Raw genomic sequence first — 20,461 nt, forward strand, 5'->3', positions numbered from 1 at the left:
GAGACGGGAAACAAAGGCTATTTGAAAGCATCTGCAACATAGTTCAAGTCTTTCAGACAGTTATCAACCGTGAAGAAAGAATGTTGTGTAGAGGTATGATGAGCACCACGCCTGCAGCTGTGGCTTGTGTCTCCGTCGGTTTAACTATAAATACCATGATGCAGATGGAATCCATAGCCCATCTCATTCTTCCACTCTAACCTACGAACCTAAACCCAGACTTCCATCTCTAAGCACTGGTTAGCTTCTAGGATCGACTTCAAAAGCCTGCGCCCTTGCTCATTACACGTCTCGACCTTCAGCGATTGCGTAATTGTAGGTTGTCGAGCCGTTCTTTTGCAAAGCGGGAACCGGGCCAAAAGGGAGACCGGAACAACCACGTCGCAACCATGTGCCATGACCTGACGATCATCTACAAGTGCAGTGTCTGCGCTACGCAGCTCCGAATCGGATATGACACTCACATCTGCCCCAAGGCATCTAGCCAGAAAAATGGGAGATTGGGGTTATGCGGGTCCATTCGCCAGGGCTCCAAGGATAACAAGGATGAAATGTGCAGTGCCTGTGAGAAGAAGAGCAAGAAAATGTGCACTTGAGTAAGACACCACACTTGGCTGTCTGGATACAAGCCGAGAAATGGCGTCGATCTGAGAGCTGGACCTAATGTACCTTGGATGTAATTGATGCTGTTGTGAAAGATGCAAGGTTTGTGTACAGTCCGTGGATTGATGCGACAAAACCTGCCTTGGACCTTTGATTTAAAGCGCCAGGGAGAGTCTCTAGTTCTAGATAGACTAGCTTTGCTATCCATTGGTAATAGGTGGCTTGCGAAGATGACTTGCCAAGCTACTGATGCGGTCTTTTACTAAACATGCCACTATCTCTTCATCGAATAAGGAGGCTGAGCCACTGTACTAAGGGGAATGAGAGAACTGCTGGTATACTTAAACTGTCAAGATAGTTGAATAACACTGGGCTTGACATCTTCAATCAAAGGATTTAATATCCGCCCTTGAAAGTTGATTTATTGGCCATCGGTGGCTATACAAAAAGTAAAACCCATGAAGAGTTGCTACAAACACGGCAGATGAGAGCGAGGCTTATCTACAGTGATCAAATGGCACAGTGACAAGGCTCATTGATCATCTGTTTAACAGTTTACTAACTCTGCAGGAAGATCATTGACGATGAATGTAGGTTGATTCAGTGTAGAAGGTGTCCATGATACCTGTAGCTCTGAATCAGGGAGTCGTGCAGTGCAAATATAAATATCACCACCAAGACGAAATTTATTCCATTTCATTCTTACGCTCCCAACCACAAAGAAAACCCCAAAGCTTCCAATCTCTCTTATTCTGGCTGGCCTCTACTACCGGATTGACTTTAAAGCCTTTCGCCCCACTCATCACACTGTTACATCTTGAAAAACTGCACTATTTCTGGACTATTGAGCCGTTCTCATATAAAGTACCAGCCGGACAAGGGGCACACTGCAACATCAAGCGCCCAAGCCGGAAACATGTGCCACGAGATGAGGATCTACTACTGGTGCAAAGTCTGCCGCAAGGAGCTTCGCATTGAACATGATTGCTACATCTGCCCCAGGGCAGCCAACCAGAAGTACGGGAGGATCGGTTGGTGTGGAAGAATTCACCATGGCTCCAAAGACAACTTGGAGGAGATGTGTGGTGCCTGCGCGGCCAAGAAGCACAAGACGCTTGGCTCTTGAGTGAGCACTCACATCTTTGCCATGTCGGTGGACGTTGGCTTGCTTTAGCTGGAGAGCTGGATATGAAGTCGATCTGAAAGTTGAACTTGGTGTACCTATGAAATAATCCAGCTCTGCGCATTTTTGCTGTTGAACCGTCGCTCGATTGGTGTGACGGAACCCGTCATGAATGGGGAGAATCTTGATCTAGACGCACTGGTTCTTCTATCTATCTGAAATAGGTGATGGCCAAAGCCAAGTTCAGGAACCATTGATGAAGTCTTGAACCATGATCAAGACCCCTATGAGACATGAATTAACAAGGGCAAACTCTTTGTGCGCTGTTCCAATTACTACACTCATATAGAATTGTCAATCTTCCCGAAACCGTGCCCGCTCTCGCTCACATCACTGCAAGAACAGCCAGGCTCACCCACCAACCAAACCCTCTCACTCCCAAAGGAACACCCCTACTGCTAGAATTGGATGACTTTGTTGATTTATTTGCTGTATCAGTCGATGTTGAGGAGGCTTCTGTGCCAGCGCTCGTCGCCGCTGTCTCGGCATCCCCGACCTCATGTTCTCCGTGATGCACCCCTTTTCCTCCCTCCCATAACCAGGGCATGCCTCAACGCACTCTTCCACGGCATCGTAACTCTTCTTCCCGCTTGGAGTATCCATGTATTCCCCAAAGCACTTTCTCGCACACTTCATCGCGTCGCAGGGTATGTTCCAGGCATAGTCTTCCATGAGCATGTACCAGGCATATCCTGTCTGGTTCTCTGGCCAAGGTTCGTCATCCGCGCCCGTCAAGTTGACCCAGGTTGAATCGTCATGGAGGCCATATCGTCGACTAACAGCGGTGCCGTTGGGCTGCAGGTAGAAAATGTCCCATCGAAGGCTCACTGCCCACCACGGACCTTCTTCACCACCTCTGCCGTCTGTACCACTATTGGGGATTGCGTCTTGCGGTATTGTGAGAGATAACTGGGTGACGTTGGTAGTAACGCAGGGCTCGAGATAACAGTAGTGGGTGAATTTCTTGCGATAATCGGAATCGGGGTCGGGAAAATCCAAGTCTTGATCACCGCCAAGGTAAATCCTCAGATAAGGCCAATCACAGCCAAAACCCTCGGCCTGATCGGAATACCTTTCGCACGCCTCATGCCAAGCACTGCGTGACCAGTTTAAAGCGACTGGGAATGTTTCCGAGGCGTTGATGTGGTTTGGGGCGTGCATGAGAGGTTCATCTTGGTCGAGGGCACCAAAGTAGGGCCGCCATGCGAGGACAGGCTGGGTCAACATTGCTGCGAGGGCCACGAAAGTGGCTGGTAAATACCAGGCTTGACTCAGACGCGAAAAAAGTCATTTTGACGGATGTCTTGAACGAGTGAGACCGGGGACACGTTCTTCAATATGGAATAATAAGATAGCCGGCAATGAATACCCAGGCAAGGAGCACCAACGTAAAATAGGCATAAATGAATGGGGCTCCACGCTTCTCAAGCTGTTCTAATCCGCACACCATTCCATAACCTCACATCTTTATAGGCCGAGGAGTACGAGCAAAACAGATGAGTGCAACGTCTGGGCAATGCGGCACAGCAAGGGTTATTTCAACAGGGGTAAAAACAGTATCTTGGCAGTTGCCCAGACTCTTGGGTTTACCAGTGGCCAATTGAACCTCATGACAACATTCGATATTTTACACACTAGACATTTACCTTCCTCCCTACTCTGCCTAAACTCTTGGGGGTAATATGAGTGGTTTCGTCGGCTTGTTGGGTGGGGTGTTATGTAAAGAGCTACAGAGATGTTTTATGGAGAGGTAAGACACAGCGCGCATAACTTGATGAGTCAAATACCCAAAAAAGGCCAGTCACCATCAGCAGGTGACAGCTTCCTGGATGTTTTTGTGTCCTGTGTATTTAACTTGGAATCTATGTTTTTAATTCCTTCCCATCGATGTAAGCATTCAGAGCCTCCTTGGTGGAAGGAACTCCCCCATCTCTCAATATCCGAACAAAGTTGCCCCAGCTCCAGGTGGATTGGTCAAGTCTAACCAACGCTCGCAGTGTCTCCTGCTGAAGTTCGGTCAACTCCGAGAATCGCTTGGTCCCCGACAGAGGCTTTCCGTCGAAAGCTGACTCCAACAACAACTCTGTGAGATACCATGTCGTTTGCCCCTTGTAGCCCTCGAGCTGGGCTAAAACGGTTTGAGCGACTTGGGGGAACTCGCTGCCCTTGACTTTAAGAACTGAGGCAGCGAGCGAAGCCAGGTCTGGATATGCAAAGGGGAATCTTTTGCAGTGGTCGCGTTGCAAGATGCTCAGATAGTTGTCGTCTGCAACTGCCTGGAGTATTGTGTTGATGGTTTCTGGTTCATAGATCCGAACAATCGCGAGGCCGATGGCGCTGGACCACTTGGATGCCTCATCGTTATCTTGGTTGTTGAAACTTGCTTTCAGGTATCGTGCCACCTCGGTCTGCGAAAGATCTCCTGGTGATGGAGCTTGGAGTAGGGCAATCGATATCAACGCCGTGCCACGGACTGCGACGTCGTCTTCGTGACCTAGAAGAGCCAAAAGCTCGCCCTCAGCCTTGACTTTATCCTCGGGGAAGAAGCCCAGACAAAAAGCAGCCACCGCTCTCAAATCAGCATTGTCGTCCTCCAAGCATTGATACACCGAGTCTAATCCAGCCCGGATCGCATCATAAGCCCGGAGTCCGTTTAGCTTTCTTTCTGCCATCTTCTCAGGCGACAAGCTAAACAAGCACTCTTCTTCGCGGCGCTGGCGATCTTTATCGTCGATAGCTGCAGCGATATACTCGTCCTGCTTTCGTCTCTCGTCTTCTGCAAAGTTCGGCTGCTGGGTTTTCGCCACAAGGGTTCGCCATTTGGTAATCTCGACACCTGACGGAACGGAGGCAGAGGGATGGCCCAGGGCGACGTTAACAAGGTAGTAGAGCAGATCTTCGCGACGAGGTGTGTCTTTTGCGTCAAGCAAGGCGTACAAAAAGGGGACCGCATAGGAAGTCGCTTGATATCGAGTTCCCTGGTGGAGGATGTTACTGGACAAGGCAAAGTAAACTCGATCAAGTTCTTTCTTGTCGTGAAAACGTAAGGCGTTCAGCAGGGCTGGAACGTCTTCTGCGCTGCCATACGCATGCTGTAAGCTGGCCCAGTCAATGTCGTCAATGCCAGCGAGGGGGTCAGAAGCAGTTGCGTCTTTCATCATGGATGGTTTAGTGTAAACATGAAGCTTTGAGCAGGGTGAATAACGGAAGTGAGAACTGCTGCCTAGCCTTGCGTGAACATTCACGGTCGGCGGGCGCTACTTGCACAGCCGGCTGTGCAAATAAGACCACGTGATCAGCGCATAGCCGGCTATGTAAATAAGATCTATTATACAGGAAGCAACGTGGCCTTCTTATAATACTATAATATACCGCTAATTATAACCCCTAATTTACTAATTAATACCTATTATAATATTAATTTAATTTATTATGCCTTTATTATTACAGATTTAATTATAGCTTCTTAGCTCTTTCTTAAGAATATATTTCTTTAAATGGTAAATTTTACTTATAAGAAAAGCTAGTTATTATAATTAATGCTTAAGGAGATAGCACAAAGCCCTAATCCAGAGACTATACTAGAGAATCCCCATCATGATCGGAATGAATTACCGAGGAGTTAGCGGAGTACTTAGGTCAGCCTTGGATCCTACCCTGTGGTTACGAATTTAGGCGAGTTGTTTGGTACTAGACCAGCCACCAACCAGTCGATGATCACTTGACAGCCCCGCCGTCGAGTTAAGCCGAGCTGACAAAATACTTCACTTCGTTGTGCACCAAGTCAAGGTGTCGGTGGTGTGTAAATTCACGCCCTGGATGATGGATCAATCTCCCCAAGCCAGTCCAGGAGATGGCACTTCACGAAGGGATGGACCAGTCAGGGTAGAAGTATTTAACGCTACCAGAAACATTTAATAACTTAATAGGGATCTCCTCAAGATTCATTCTCGTTAATATACTGCCGATTGTCAAGGGCTCTATCAAAATGCCTGGCCACGTTTCTATTCGTGTTTCTGATCTTGAAGCCTCAATCAAATTCTATCTGGAAGTCCTGGGCCCGTTATCCTATAAGGAGACATGTTTCCCAGGTGTTGTCGGACTTGGCTCAACCATCTCCTCCGATCCAATTCCGGACTTCTGGCTTCGCCAGCACACTCCTGGACCACAAAACGGCCACGCGGCTAAGCCAACGCCTGTCCACATTTCGTTTTATGTCAACGATCGCAAGCTTGTGGATGAGTTTCATGCCGCAGGAATTCGCGCTGGAGGGTCGGACAATGGACAGCCTGGAAATCGTCCTTGGTTCGAGGGATATTACGGTAAGGGCTTTGGAAGCCTATGTACTTTGGAGCCTATGCGCTGACAGCTATGAACCTAGCTGCCTACATTCTGGATTTGGATGGCAATAACATTGAAGCTGTGTGCTTTTCTAAGCAGACCGAACATTCGTAATAGTTTCTGTCGCATATTGTCAAGCTCCGGAGACCTTTGCTTATGTCAAGGGCAAGGATCACAACCATCGTGAATAGCTTCACGGTCAGCGTGAACGCTACATGTCGCACAACTAGCCTGCCCCAGTACTGCACCTGCCTGCCAGGCAGCTGCATCTGCAATACTTTCATTTGTGTATAAAAGAGCTGGACAGCCTCGGTGCATCCTCTCGAGAAGTTCTGGCTCTTTAGATAATTCTCATCAATTGACTGGTGCCATCAATGATCCTTGTGGAGCCAATTGTCTGACATGTTCCTGAGCTCGATCCGCCTTGCATCAGAGTAGCTATTGAAACGAATCTGAGAGACTCACTCTATAATCATCAACTACGGTGATGGATAGAGTCGAGTCTGTCACGGCCCTTGTTTCAAAACCAACTAAAGAATGTGGATGGAGAAAGCTACCTGAGGAACGATGTTGATGCAGGAGTCGGCTGATCTCGTTCCAGTTTCACAATCAGCCTGGGTGGCCAAGGAATGGGGCCTCCACTTGATAGCCAATGCGGAGAAATTCGGGGTTTCGATTGTGTTCTGTCACTTCTCATAGTCTGTGGAACATAGCGGAGGATCGAAACGTGCAACTCTGACACTTCTTACATGATGTTGAGATAGAAGACTACAATCACATAAGTTAATTCACGATACCGCTCCATCTACAAGTGAGACTCTAAGAGCAAGGCCGAGAAATAGTAGAGAAAATGGGAGGGAGGATGAATTATACAGCGCCTGGGACGCCTCAGAAGTAAAGTCAATCCAAGAGGGCTCGCCCTGAGTTTGACGTCAACTTTCCTTCAGTCCCTCTGAAACTTATTTAATGGCTGCTTCGGCCTCAATGTTCAGCTGGGGGCAATCACGCAAGCCTCTATCAGTGGTGTGTGGGAGTCTGGACAGTCCCCTCTCTCAGCTCACCCACCACACTGAAACGCCTCCAAATGTGCTCAATCACATAACCAATAACGTAGGGACCCCACCTTTGGCCATCACCCCCCTTTAGCCACATCATCATAGACTTCATCCTTGGCAATGCGAATAATTGAGTCGGCCACAGAATTATCATTTTACATCGTATGAAGCTCAAAAATATATCATTATAATCAGAAATGGACAAAGAACGTGAATATCGAATTTCTTGCGCTCTCAAAGACCTTAAACACGCTCCACTCGTGCAAGTTGCATCTACGCACGCCATCTCACGCGGGAGTCTTCGCAACCGCAAAAAAGGCGGCACCAACGCTCGCGATGCTTAAATTCCGACTCAAAAGTTGAATCCGGACCAAGAGAAGAATCTAGTCAGTTGGATCCTGAACGAAGAAGCAGCTGGCCGCGGCTAAAGCAAGGCAAATATACGTAGGTTTGCAGACCTTATACTCAAGTACGATGGACGAGACGAACACGTCGGCCATAACTGGGTCAACCGCTTTATTGCGCGCCATAAGGATATCAAGATGAAGCCATTACGATCTATAGACGCCGTACGAGCGAATGAGACTATAGAGGAGCAATTATAGCGCTTTTTTCGACTTCTAGAGGGCCAGATTGAGGACAAAGATATCGACTGGACTACCTTGCATAATGTCGACGAATACGGAGTTGCTGAAGGGGAGATTGAGGCCGGAAGGGTTGTAGGGACGTCCTTTACGTCCTTCTTAACCGTCTTAAAGAGCGATTCTCGTGCCTGGGTCTCGATAATTGAGTGTATCTCAGCTTATGGCACTAGTATGACGCCGGTGGTGATTTTCACCGGTCAGAACCTTTAGGGCCAGTGGTTTGACCCTCCGTGGCCGGACTGGAAGTATGACTGCACACCTACGGGCTGGTCAAATGCCCTAATCTTTAGGAAATGGTTCGTCGAAGTATTTCTCCCGGAAATAGAGCCCGCTCCCGGGAAATGGCGACTCCTTATTCTCGACGGCCATAGCTCTTATGTGACGATAGAGATTATGTTCTTGGCTTGGTTAAATAAGGTATAGCTCCTCTACTTGCCGCCACACTCGTCTTATGCGACATAACCTCTCGACGTTGGTGTCTTTGCGGTTCTTAAGCGATTTTTTCACTAGGAGACTGAGAAGTACGCCACCTTCGCAGCTAGGTCTCCTATTTAGAAACGACGCTTCGTATACTCTTATGAGATAGCTCGAAAGAAAGCTCTAAATGAGAGGAATATCCGATACTCATTCCGGGGCTTAGGACTTTATCCTATCGATGTTGAGAAGCCGATGAAGTAGGTTGTCAATACTAAGTGCCCTCCCCCGCCGGATTTGATACTATTAATACCAAAAAAATAGAAGATGCTAGCTCGTGATAATCTCTGTACGCTGAAGAACGAGAGAGATGTCAAAAGACGGCTAGATTAGGCCCGGGATAGCGATGGCGGTGTCAAACGTGAAGCCCGACATCTGATTAACTAGAACGCTAAGTAAATCACTCATTTAAATAGTATTATTGCTAGTCAGAAGCAGAGAATTGACTTCCTAGAGGATAAGCTGGAGTCGCAGAAGCCCACCGGTAGGAAGGCCGTTGATTATGACCCCAATGAGAGGTTTGCGCGCATCGAGGAAATTGCGTACGCTTATTATGAAGCGGAGAAAGCACCTATGAAATACCGCGACCGTGAGGCACCCAAATTATAAGAGAATTCCATTAAAGTAGCAGAGAGGAAAGAGCAAGGTCTGCAGAGTATATTCTAGGTTCAACTAAATTGATTGCATTATTTTTCGTTGAGAAATAGCTGATTTACGTGATGTGTGACTTTTGGTGTTGAGGCAATTTCCACTGGCCAAAGGGGGGTGATGGCCAAAGGTGGGGTCCCTACGTTACACGTCGGGCACACCCATTTTATTGGAATGGGGGTTGTGGTTTTGCAAACTTGGAGCTGGAAGAGCTTCGGTGGAGTCTACCCCTTTTCTAGCTATCCTGTTGATCACTTTGGGATGCAACGGTTAGGTACGGACATCCGTGCATCCAAGGGTGAAGGTGTGTCCAATGCTCATGGTCTCGGATTTCCTTCCTAGCTAGGCAAGGGTGTTGAGGTTCAGTATCACCCACCTCCTCAGCCTTGAGCTGATCTCAATTGTTCAACTGTGACACCTTCCGTGCCCTGCCGATTACATCAAGAAAGAGAAACCATTGGCCATATTCCTCGAGCCACATCCATTTGGGGCACACCTTTCCGGCGGCCTGGGGGTCTGTGCAAAGCGCTACATCTCACAATGCTACCCTCCGGATATGCTGAAAGAAACGACTCATTTGAAGCAGCACCCTTGCAGCTCAACGCGTGACAATATCAAGGGGTTGACTCTGGTCCCTCCATGATTAAAAAATCGAGAGGTGCCTGTCGGCAGACAAGAGCCCCATGGAAAACTAGCCCCGAGTGACTCTGGACTCTAGCGACGTATTCAATTACGATTGATAAAAATCAGGGGGATGGACCCGAACCCCCCTTTCTCGAAACTCGGCCGAAGCGGGGCCAGTGTTCTGCTGATCATCTTCTGTTACCTACCAATTCAGGACTAGGAAACGCCACAAAGTGTGGGAATTTGTAACGGTTGGCGGCTCAGTTGTGGCCAGCATCGCCAACCTCGGCATACTCCGCACACCAAAGCTTGGTGTAACCCACACCACCTTGGCGCAGGCTAGTGAACAGTCAGTGACAGCAGCTTCTCTGATTAAATGTTGATGTTCCTCGTCTCGAGGCTCCAACGTGTATACCGGCACCTGTCAACTGTACTTATCGACGTTCAGCAAACTTGCAAACATGGACGCCGAAAGTCGAGAGACCCGCGGCCATGAGCTCTTTGGACTGAACACCTTTTTCGGCATCGCGGTTCTGCTCACAATGCTGCTTCGTTGTTATACACGTGCCGCAATCATCAAGGCGTTTGGACTGGATGACTGGCTTATGGTATTGGCAACTGTATGCATCAGCCATGAATATCAGACGATCCTATGCTAACCGGACAAAAAAGGCCTTTTTTGGCGTCTACTGCTGCATATCGAACTCGGGCGTCTATTACGGAACGGGGCAACACATGGCAAACCTGAAAGATGCCGATATTAAAAAAGCAATGATGGTGGGTGCACCCTCAATGGTTGCCTTCTCCTTGCGCAAAGTGAACAGAAAACTCACCTGCGACAGTACTGGTGGTTCTGCTACCTCTTGTACAGCCTCACCATGATCAGCTCCAAGCTCTCCATTGCTTGGTTTCTCCTCCGACTTACCGCCAGAAGGATCCAGTCGTGGGTGATTTACTGTGCCTCGCTACTATCAGTGCTGGCAGGAATCGTCTTCTTTTTTGTTTCACTCTTTCAGTGTAAACCGATATCATTCTTTTGGGACAAAGATCAGCCCGGAACTTGCATCAAGGTCGACGTTATCATTGCGCTCGCATATCTATACAGCGCTTTTAGCGTTATCACAGACTTCACTTTCGCCCTTCTTCCTGGGTTCCTTATCTGGAACCTCAAGCTCAACACGCGCACAAAGCTCGCTCTCATCACCCTCATTACGATGGGCTGCGTGTACGTCTACAAGTCTTAGTTCTCTACCTGAGTTTTCTAACGGCAGTCACTCAGTGCAAGCTCCGCCCTCCTTGTTCGTTTTGGGTACCTCATGCGTTTTAGAGATCCGGATTTCCTATGTAAGCACGTACGTCTTTCCATCAATGGCGTAGTCAACTCACAGCTTCCCCAGGGGCTACCTTTGACATTGCGATCTGGTCCACGGTAGAGATGGGTTTGGCCATCACTGCAGGGAGTCTAGCAACACTGCGACCATTAGCGAAGATGTTGAGGTGGAAGCTCGGCCTTACCTCTCTCGCCTCTCGTGGGAACTCGACCAACCGAGGTGTGTACGGCGCAACTGGACCATTAAATCAGGTTCCTAGCAGGGTCGAGAATTCCGGGCAAAGCGATCAGAACGTCTACGTACTGTCTGAATTCTCCCAGGACTCACAACACCTGGAGTCAGGGCTACCGAGACATCTTGGAATTCAAGCTACTGTGTGCGCTGACTTTCTACGAGGGAAACGGATCTCCAGGGGAGTTCGGCCGCAGTCCGATAATGAGAGTCAAGAACAGTTACACAGACCGAGGCCGAAAGAGCCTTATGCTGTGTTGATTGTGGACTGCCCTGAACGTCGTGACAAAGGAGATGAGGGGGGGTTTTAATATTTACGTGAATATTTACGTGAGTAGGATGAAGCATGAATCTATTTTCCTTCTTGAGATCTATTGACGGTCTAGCTGCATAGACGCGACTTCTACTGCTAATTGATCGCTTATCTCAAATGAAAGACCGGCGGTCTGTAGGCAGATAACTGGCACCAAGACGACATTATCAGCCATCATGCAGTCTCAAGGGCCCACGATGTTCTTTGGTTTCATGTCATCCCGGCAGTAAGTATGTTTATGACAGGAATAGCCGTACTCCACTGTCTAGGGTCGACACCAAGCCGGTACAGTAGCGATGTGGTTTCTTGGGAATGGTCAGTTATTGATGTCGCATTATGCGACGGATTGCTAACGGTCTTTGCCGGCGCCCACGAGGAAAAGTCTTGATCATCGAGCGAAATGAAGACCTGGCACCAGTTCCATGCTTCGCCGCCCCTTGTCCTTGTGATTGCATGCCAGATATCACACTGGTCTTTCCCCGGATAACGGCAATCCCCGACTGTCGATCATGAGTGGGCACGGGTAGAGTGCCCCAGTAAACGGCCGGCCTTAAATGCAGGGCGAAAGGCGAAACAATTGATGCGCCACGTGGTAGGGTAGGTCAGGGGAGATCCAATCTGAGACTTGTACAGTCTTGGGCTCGGTGTCCAGAACCCGAGAGACGTCGTTTTTGTCACATATCAGCTCTCCAGAGCAGCGCTGCGCCGTCATATTCCCTTCATCACTACCTCAACACATGGGGCGTCACAGTGAAACTCATCCATGTCTTCTTCCAAGCCTGCTGAAGTTATGGGTGGGATCAGCACCTTGGGGTCCGGCTCCCCGCTACACCCTGCGTCGTGCATTGCTAGCGGCTTATCTGTGCTAAAGCGACCAGCCGTAAGTAGTCATGCTGATGCGTACTCATTGGGCATGCTACGATCGTACTGTGTTGAAAATGTGACGTGGGGGCGGCCATAATGGCCAAGTTCTAGGGACGATGACTTCTGGGCCAGGGGCGTGTGTGCCATGCCAAGGAGGATGGCCGAATCGGTGTCTGGAAGAAGCCTCGGCAAGATGTCCCTCGCTTTAAAAGGCGATGCGGGGGAGAACGAACTAGTGCCTGTTTGAACCGGCTAACGCGCGCTAACGCGCGGGGGCTAACGTTGGTGGTGGTTCGTGTGTTTGTTCTCCCACGGGGACTGAATTTTGAAAACCCATTGCTATGGCATTCTTAGCGCTGAACGAAAGAAAGTATGACCTAATGATACCGGCTCGGCTTAATGCTACCCAAGACTCCTCCGGACTAGTAGTTTAGCATGGCTTTTCCAGCAGAGTCAAAGTTGCTGCGTGCGATAGCGCCAAACAGGGTTGAGACAGGTCAACCCTGGCTTACTCTTTGATGGGTCATGTTGTGGCTGCCCCATGGCGGTTTTCCCCTCTCCTGACCTAACCCTTCGCAAGAAGGCTGGCGAGGGGCACTGTCAAATAATATTCCATCCAATATGTAATGTGCAAGATAATTCCCTGACGCTTGCCCAGTTTGGAAGTTTGCCCCGAGTTGGATGGATCATGCAGACGAGCGTTCCGAAATAGTGTGGATGTGAGGGCGTCTCGAAGAGTCGTTGTCGAGTGCTCCAATCGGCTGTCTGAGGCATTGCAGGTAAATTGACGCCAGCCTCCCTATTTAATCTATCTTGGGTCTTCAGTCTCTAACCCCGGAGCTTGTTTTCGAATTTTAGCTGCTATTTCTATCTGCCCTTCTAAACTTCCAACTTCAAGCGAATAACTATTTTTCGTTCCATTTTTGACTTCCACCAAATTGTCCAAATTTTTAAGAAGTCGACCATTTAGTCATGGTCGATAACCGTGGCCCCCAACTAGAGGGCGTCATCGCCCTCTTCCTGGTTACTAGCATCGTGTGTGTCGGACTGAGGACCTATGTTCGAGCCGCCATGCTCAGGTCCTTTAACTTGGATGACTATCTTGCAGTTGGGACGCTGGTGAAACCATCTTTTGAACTCGCTATCCCATTCCTGCTCTAACTTGGGTGAAGATCTTCTTCATTATATTTTGTGGCTTTGCTCTCCAGGCCATCCATTTCGGCGCTGGGCGTCGCCTAAGTGCTGTCCAAAAGCAGCACGTGCCCAAGATCCTCAAGGCAAGTCTAAACAATCATCCTCTCCGAGCGCTCAGTCTCTTTAACTAGCAATATCGTACAGTGCAGGTGGTTCGGTGAATTCTTCTACGTCATCACCTCAGTGCTTGTCAAATATACAGCCGGCATCTTCCTGCTCCGTATCATATCGGATCGGTGGCAGAAGATGCTAATATGGACTGTCCTTGGTGTAATCCTCGTTTTTAACATCTTTTACCTTTCTATTGTTGTCTTCCAATGTTCTCCGCCGAACTACTACTGGACTCGTTTTGTGGCCTCTGGAAGAGGACACTGCTTGCCGAAGCCATTTATATCCAACACAGCATATGTCGGCTCTGCCATTAACGCATGGGCGGACTGGATGCTTGGTCTCTTGCCTATTTATGTTGTGTGGAAGCTGACACTTAAGATACGGGATAAGCTGCTGGTGGCGGGTATCCTAGCCTTAGGATCGATGTGAGTAAGCCTTCATCTTCTCAATTTCACCTCCTTTTATCCAACTAGTCCTGGCGGTGCTCTCGACACTGACTACTGGATAAGTGCCTGTTGTGCGACTATCGTACGTATGGTCTACGTCTGGCAACTCACAGACGCCGAAGATTTCCTCTATGAGTTCACCGACATCGCCATCTGGAGCACCGTCGAGAATGGCCTCGGCCTCACAGCGGTGTGCATGGCGACGCTGCGGCCTTTGATCCGGAGCCTGAAATCACTCTATCGTGGGAATAGCAACGAAGCTCATCCGACACAAAACGGAACGATCAATTTATCTAGAACGGTGTTCCAACACCGCGGGCTTCCTATTGACTCGTACCCAGACGTGATAAATGACCCTTGACGTGGAAATACGAGGCACGGCGGTGGCCGAGAGGGGCAGTCTGACATTGGGGAATGTGAGGAAGACAGAGTTAAAAGGGTACCCCGGGGAATTTTCTAGGTATTAGGCTTCTATAGCATGCGCATCGCTATGGAATAATAACCCTCGTGGGAGATGGCTCGTATGAGTATTCAGACCCCGAACTTGCAGTCAGTAGTTGTCCATCCTCCGTCTCCCAGTGTGTCATAGCTTCATCATTGGCCTCCAGGCGGCAGAGACTCGGACCACTAAAAGCTCCTTCTAGTATCGAGTGTCGCTCTGTGGTAGAGCAGGATCCTACGCGATAGAAGTGCCCAACAATACCCAAACGCGAGAGGCCCCCAGCCTCGGAACCCTGCCAACCGGTCGGAGATAGTTGCCTGTACCATGTGCCGGTCACGCGAGAAAGTCGGGAAACAACCATCGAAAACACACCACCCCTTCGAAGATATGACGCCATATACACTATTGGGGAGGTCAAATACGGCCAAGTCGACTACAACCCTGAACTCCCATGTAGCTTGTTGCTCTCGTTCGGTGACGGAGACACTATGCGGGGCGCCTTTCACCTGGCAGACTTCAGCGCCCTCCTCTTCTTCGAGAAGCACCCTCGTGGGCCCTCGAACGGCCAGGTGCCATTCGTATGGCGGGGAAGGGATAGGTTCCTAAGAATGTCGTATTCGGGCTACACCAACAAAGGTTGGGTGCAATTCCTGGATGACGGCACGGCTAGAGGGCGGCTTGACAAGTTTCACCTCAAGTTTGAGGGTCGACGAGAGGGCGACAATTGATCAAGATCGGACTACCGTCGTAAGCTCTTCTGGCTTTATTGGAATTGTTGGTATGGGCCTGAAGAGGAGATTGAAACGACATACGAGTCAAGTGGCTCTGAGAACTGCGACATGGAAGAATAAATATAAGATTGCTGTTCCAGATGATGGGCTGCTTCTGGACAAGGTGAGTCCTAATTGCTAAAAGTACCTAATTGATCTCTCTCTTGGTAAGATCTGAATTCGCCGTTTCTCGCTGTTCTCCAGGTCCCAAGTTCACAACAAACTCTGTCCTCCCAAAGGTTACTATTTTTTACGTTCTCAGCAACGATGTTCTCTGATAGGCGTAAAAACCAACCATTGTAGGAGAGACTTCAGCTCGGTTCTCCAAGCCACAATCCTGGGTGAAAGAAAAGATGAGGAAGTAGCATGGAGACGCCGAATATCTCGCCGGTCGGAAGGTCGATTATCATTATAACATGTTATGACCATGACGGTCTCCTAGCTCAGTTATCCCATCAAGGGCCAGGCTTCAACCTATGATAATGACAGAAGGCTTAGAGCATTGATACACTAAGCTCCTCTTCATACACCATATTTTTATCATGATTCTTTCCTAATGCTGTGATGCCGAAGATGTCCTCGCCCACCCCCTCACTGTTCTGGTTATTTCGTCACCCACCCATAGCAAAACCGCTAGTGCTGGAACAATTGAACCAAGTGCAAGTCGGGGCCACTAAGACAATAACAGAATTAGCGATGGCAACCACCACTTTGTGTTATGGGCTTAACAAGAATTCTCTCACCTGCAGGCCGTGTTCATGTGAGGCATGGTCTAGAAGCCTGAATCTTGACGATATTTATCTTCTTCTATGGCCTCCCCTCTTACTTTCACCTTTCTTTCTCGCACTACTTTTCCTAACCCCGCCAATTTTGGTTCAAAGTTGCTGTACACATCGATATGGAACGAATCGCTCGAACCTACTGCAAAGATGCAGTCATCCCCTCTTCAGGCAAGACGGCTGTCGAGGAAGCCATATACCAAGAACAGCCACGAGGACTCGACAAAGTGGCGGTCACTCTGCCTACAAAGCTATGGAGCCGAGGCCAACAAGCCATCACGTATGGGTGGATAGATGGAGAGCACAGTGGCTCACAGGCACAGCGCCAAAAAGTCGCAGTTGCTATCGAGGAATGGGAGTGGTACAGCAATGTTTCCTTCATCGCTGCCGGTGACTCCGTGACTCGTCCGGACATTGTCATTTCTTTCGATTCTTCGCCAAGTCAAGGGACGTGGAGTCTTGTCGGGACAGACTGCTTGAAGGCGGCGTCACGCACTGCCACCATGAACCTTGGCTGTATCGGCAGCGACAATGAAATGGCAGCAGCCGAGAAAGCCGTTATACTTCATCAAGTCAGTTTTTGCTTTGTCAGGCACCTTGTTCCATTTGCTAAGCATTCTAGTTCGGCCATGCATTGGGCATGCTTCACGAACATCAATGCCCAGCCAACGGTGGCATCGCCTTGACAGGTGCCGATTCACTCGTGACGCTTTATGGCTCACAAGGTTGGGGCGACGCCGATATCAAAGAGCATATGTGAGTTCACTTACCAGTCAACAGTCTCATCGAAACAACCCTAACTGGACGTCAGCATCAATCCATACAACTCAAAGAACATGACATCCTTGCGAGAAGTCGACACTCAAAGCATCATGCACTTCCCATTGCCTGGAGTCATCACTGGCCGAGACTTTGACATCGACTACAACTATGAGCTATCAGACATGGATAAGGCCTACATCGCTCTCATGTATCCTCGGAGTTGGCCGAGTCAGCGCGCGCCCCAATGGACACTGGAGGCTGCATTGAGAATGATCGGTCTGACTCAACAGACTCCATCGCTAGCTGAAAAGATCAAAGAGCTGGCAAAGACACCGGGACCTGATGGAAGCATCGATCCTACCAAGATCCGCGACTTGGTTTTCAAGTGGGTGACTTGGTTTCACACACCTGAGCATGCCACGGCAGGTGACTCGCTGTTATCGCAAAGCCCAGCCCCCAGGCACGACGCAAGCGATAGAACATCGCACGGAAGAAGAATGGAGCGTATGGAATACTCAGATAAGCTTATGAAGGGTATGTTTGTGATTCCCGGAAATATCAAGCAGATACTGACAGTTTCGTCCTCATAGAGTACCTCGACGCCCAGAAAGACTGGGAACGGAAAAGGGATGAAATGATAGGTGGTAGTATGGGTAGCCAAGGTTCAGACCCGGTGGCCGATCTGAATAAGAGTCTTTCAAACATGAGAGAGTCTGAGCAAGCCAGGCTTGCTTCCAAATACCCTGACGCTACCGTGCGTGACCATTCCCGTTTTGCCGGGTAGGGTGTTGGTCACCTGGACGATGCCACTCGAGCAAAGATGCTCCGGCACGCTAAGGATGCTTTGCGGGACAGCACTACGTCCTCCCTTCACGACAAACATTGTTATGATACAAGGCCAGATCAAAGAAGACAGTAAAGGCGTCGGTTTCAAGTACAGAGTTCAACTACGCTTCTTGGCAGCTCTACTCCGCAAGAAGTCTAGTGAAGATCAAGCTGTTGCGGTCCTTGCTTACCCCAGAACTCGACACAAGCTGCCGTACTTCCAAACCCATTTACTATCCCATACCCTACTCTCGAATAGGCTGAGCTCCCGAGCCCACCACTCACTAACACGAGCACTCGCGTACTTTGTGAGGCGAATTCATCCACATGCCCGAGCGCAAGAGCCAGCACTTCTGGTAGCTTTGATGAGATGTGCGGCAATTCTAGCAGCTCGTCCGCAAAGAATTTTCCTCCGATGTTTCCCAGGTAAAAGTCAACCTCTCCAAAAGCTGTGACTTGGAGAGGGTCTATTCGAGTAACTCGAGCAACTCGGCCTTTGATAGTGATGTAACCGCCCTTGACTTGACGAAACTCGTTCCTAGCCGTGAGCTCAAAATCAAGTTTGTTAGCCACTAGAGAGAAGCCGGCATCGACGGCAAAGTGGGAGATGGGATACCATCTGATTTCTCCATCTTGCGACGCCCACGTCCAGCTTGGGTGTCGCCGACCCTGAGGCTTGTGATCTGGTCTTTGGGTGTGTCCCCAGGACAGCCCGTACGCTAAATGAGACTTCCACAATCCGGCCAGATATTGGACTTTGATGTGCAGTTGATAGATCTGTGCAATTCCTGCGAGAGCTACCAGTCGGTCGTCATATCTAGTAAACGCCCGCCTACAGTACGTCTCGACAATTCCTCTGTGCCACCGCTCAGCCATAACAGCGCTGTCCACAGTGTCTGGCCGGAGAATCATGGAAGGAATTGTGGGCAAGGCCATTGGCCTGAGATTCTCGAGACGATAGGTCTTGCGGCATTCCCAGACGACTTGGGTTGAGGCAAAATGAACGATCCGAGGCGAGAGAATGCGTTCCTGATAAACCCAGCCACGACTGTTGATCGGGCTATTCTCTACTCCACGGGGAGGATCGGATGGCAGGGTACTGGTCAAGATGACGGACGATTGTTGGCATGACTGGTCCTGATTGGTGATAGTGATAAAGGTTTCTCCCAGTCCAACGGCGCTTTGGGCGTTGAAACAGCCGCCGAACCCGTCCCGAGCATGGCTTGCTGAGACTGTGATGAATGCATTGTGATAGATGTCGCCCATTTTTACCGACTCACTGGCCCAGTCTTCTTTGCAGGGCATCGATCCAGATGTAGCGCAACTTCAGACGGCGAGTGGTCTCGATAGCGTCGCAGAACGTTAGTGTCAAAGCATTCCAATCAATGCCAGTTTTCTTCTGCGCCAAATTCGCCCAGACAGTCATGTACTTTGACAGATTGGTGCCCCAGCAGTGGCTCAGGGCTACGTAGGGAGGGCAGACGTTCCCAACATCGATGAGACGGACTGTGTTGTCGACGTCCAGAAGTCGAGACGGAGCGGACTGCGAAGTCTCCAATCGAAGAGGAGACTTGCAATCATGCGCACTGCACTCATCTAGGCATGCTTGGATGAACTGAAAAGTCTCGGTGGACTTGGTATTGGTGAGATGTGTATTGAGCACAGGGAGCCCGAGGGCTGCAGCTGGGTCTCCTAGTCTCCCCATGAGTCTTGATATCGGTAACGTGGATCAGAATATCTCACTACGAGGCGTCCAAACTTCCAAAATATCAATTTCGGCTGACAACGTCCCTCATCATCTGTATCAATCGTCACGGTGATCACGTTGCTCTGACGTCTGCCCAATCTTCTAGTGCCAAGTCGCAGGTTCCTAAAGTTGCCAACTCTGTACTTGTTAAAGACGCTGGTAGGACTTGGGCAGATCTGATGAGACAGAATATTGCACAAATCGCATTAGGGTTGCATCTTCGCTAGGTCAACCCGGCTTGATACATGGCGGTAACCTCCAGTCGATGTCAAGGCCTGGGCCGTGATTCCTGAGCAGACGCATCAAATACGGCTTAACTCATCCGAGGACTCCTCGGAGTCGATATCCATCATGTCCATTTTAACCGGTATTACTAATGAGGGACCTTGGCATGCGGATATTGAGATTGATGTTAGTCGTGAGGTGAGGGATTAAATGGACGCTGAATGTGGCTTTGGGAAAAACGAGGCTGTCTGGATTTGCTTGACAGTTGCGATTTGGAGGAGCATCATTTTTGGGTGTTGTTTGCTCCATGGAGGGAAACGAATTGCAAGAGTCCTGGGCATTCACTAGGTTAATTCACCGATCTCAATCTTGTCAGAATTTCTCCCATTTGATGTTCCTTCAATCACGCTTGAATGCATATTTCTCATCGCCACAGAATGCTGTGCACATGATTGATCGAGAGTGAGAAGAGTGATGAGCGGTGTTGCCGGGTAGGACAACTGCTGTGGGCTTGCGATGTCCTTGAGTGTGGTGAGGCGTACTGGTCCCCACTGTTAGGGCGTTATTTGATTCACTCTGTAATTTGGTGACAGTGCGTTAATTCTACAGCTCAATTTAAGTGTGGGACGGGAGATCTTAGTCGTAATTGGCCGGGATCCCTGCAAGGTACCTAATGCCAGCAACAACTACCGCATGGAGTGGGCGTAGGGATCACGCTAGCGGCATCTTTCTCCGCGTCACAACGATCGGCACATTGGGCCGAGTGCAATCATCACGGAATGCTGGCGATGGCTTCGCCGACACTCGTAAATGAGGGCGGTGTTTGAAACAAAGGATAGGGACTCTCTT

General features: G+C 49.4%; 5 protein-coding genes across 5 annotated transcripts; 3 read left to right on the plus strand and 2 right to left on the minus strand.

Moving 5' to 3' along the window:
- Positions 1–3,648: 3,648 nt before the first annotated feature.
- NCS54_01340400 (Hypothetical protein) lies at positions 3,649–4,944 on the minus strand (the record flags this gene model as incomplete). Its single annotated transcript, XM_053158598.1, has 1 exon — positions 3,649–4,944. One exon carries the CDS (start codon positions 4,942–4,944, stop codon positions 3,649–3,651), a length of 1,296 nt encoding a protein of 431 aa, XP_053014573.1.
- A 5,089-nt stretch (positions 4,945–10,033) lies between these two features.
- Positions 10,034–11,445, plus strand: NCS54_01340500 (Hypothetical protein; the record flags this gene model as incomplete). The annotated part of the gene is made up of 5 exons (XM_053158599.1): positions 10,034–10,192; positions 10,245–10,349; positions 10,415–10,797; positions 10,852–10,916; positions 10,970–11,445. The coding sequence occupies 5 exons, from the start codon at positions 10,034–10,036 to the stop codon at positions 11,443–11,445; spliced, it is 1,188 nt and encodes a 395-aa protein (XP_053014574.1).
- A 1,838-nt stretch (positions 11,446–13,283) lies between these two features.
- On the plus strand, positions 13,284–14,423 carry NCS54_01340600 (Hypothetical protein; the record flags this gene model as incomplete). The annotated part of the gene is made up of 4 exons (XM_053158600.1): positions 13,284–13,430; positions 13,484–13,588; positions 13,650–14,041; positions 14,090–14,423. 4 exons carry the CDS (start codon positions 13,284–13,286, stop codon positions 14,421–14,423), a joined length of 978 nt encoding a protein of 325 aa, XP_053014575.1.
- A 1,749-nt stretch (positions 14,424–16,172) lies between these two features.
- NCS54_01340700 (ZnMc domain-containing protein) lies at positions 16,173–17,599 on the plus strand (the record flags this gene model as incomplete). The annotated part of the gene is made up of 4 exons (XM_053158601.1): positions 16,173–16,625; positions 16,676–16,809; positions 16,865–17,349; positions 17,406–17,599. The coding sequence occupies 4 exons, from the start codon at positions 16,173–16,175 to the stop codon at positions 17,597–17,599; spliced, it is 1,266 nt and encodes a 421-aa protein (XP_053014576.1).
- A 1,317-nt stretch (positions 17,600–18,916) lies between these two features.
- Positions 18,917–19,345, minus strand: NCS54_01340800 (HET domain-containing protein; the record flags this gene model as incomplete). Its single annotated transcript, XM_053158602.1, has 1 exon — positions 18,917–19,345. The coding sequence occupies one exon, from the start codon at positions 19,343–19,345 to the stop codon at positions 18,917–18,919; it is 429 nt and encodes a 142-aa protein (XP_053014577.1).
- Positions 19,346–20,461: the final 1,116 nt, after the last annotated feature.

This window comes from Fusarium falciforme, chromosome 11 (assembly GCF_026873545.1).
Source record: "Fusarium falciforme chromosome 11, complete sequence".
Taxonomy (NCBI): domain Eukaryota; kingdom Fungi; phylum Ascomycota; class Sordariomycetes; order Hypocreales; family Nectriaceae; genus Fusarium; species Fusarium falciforme.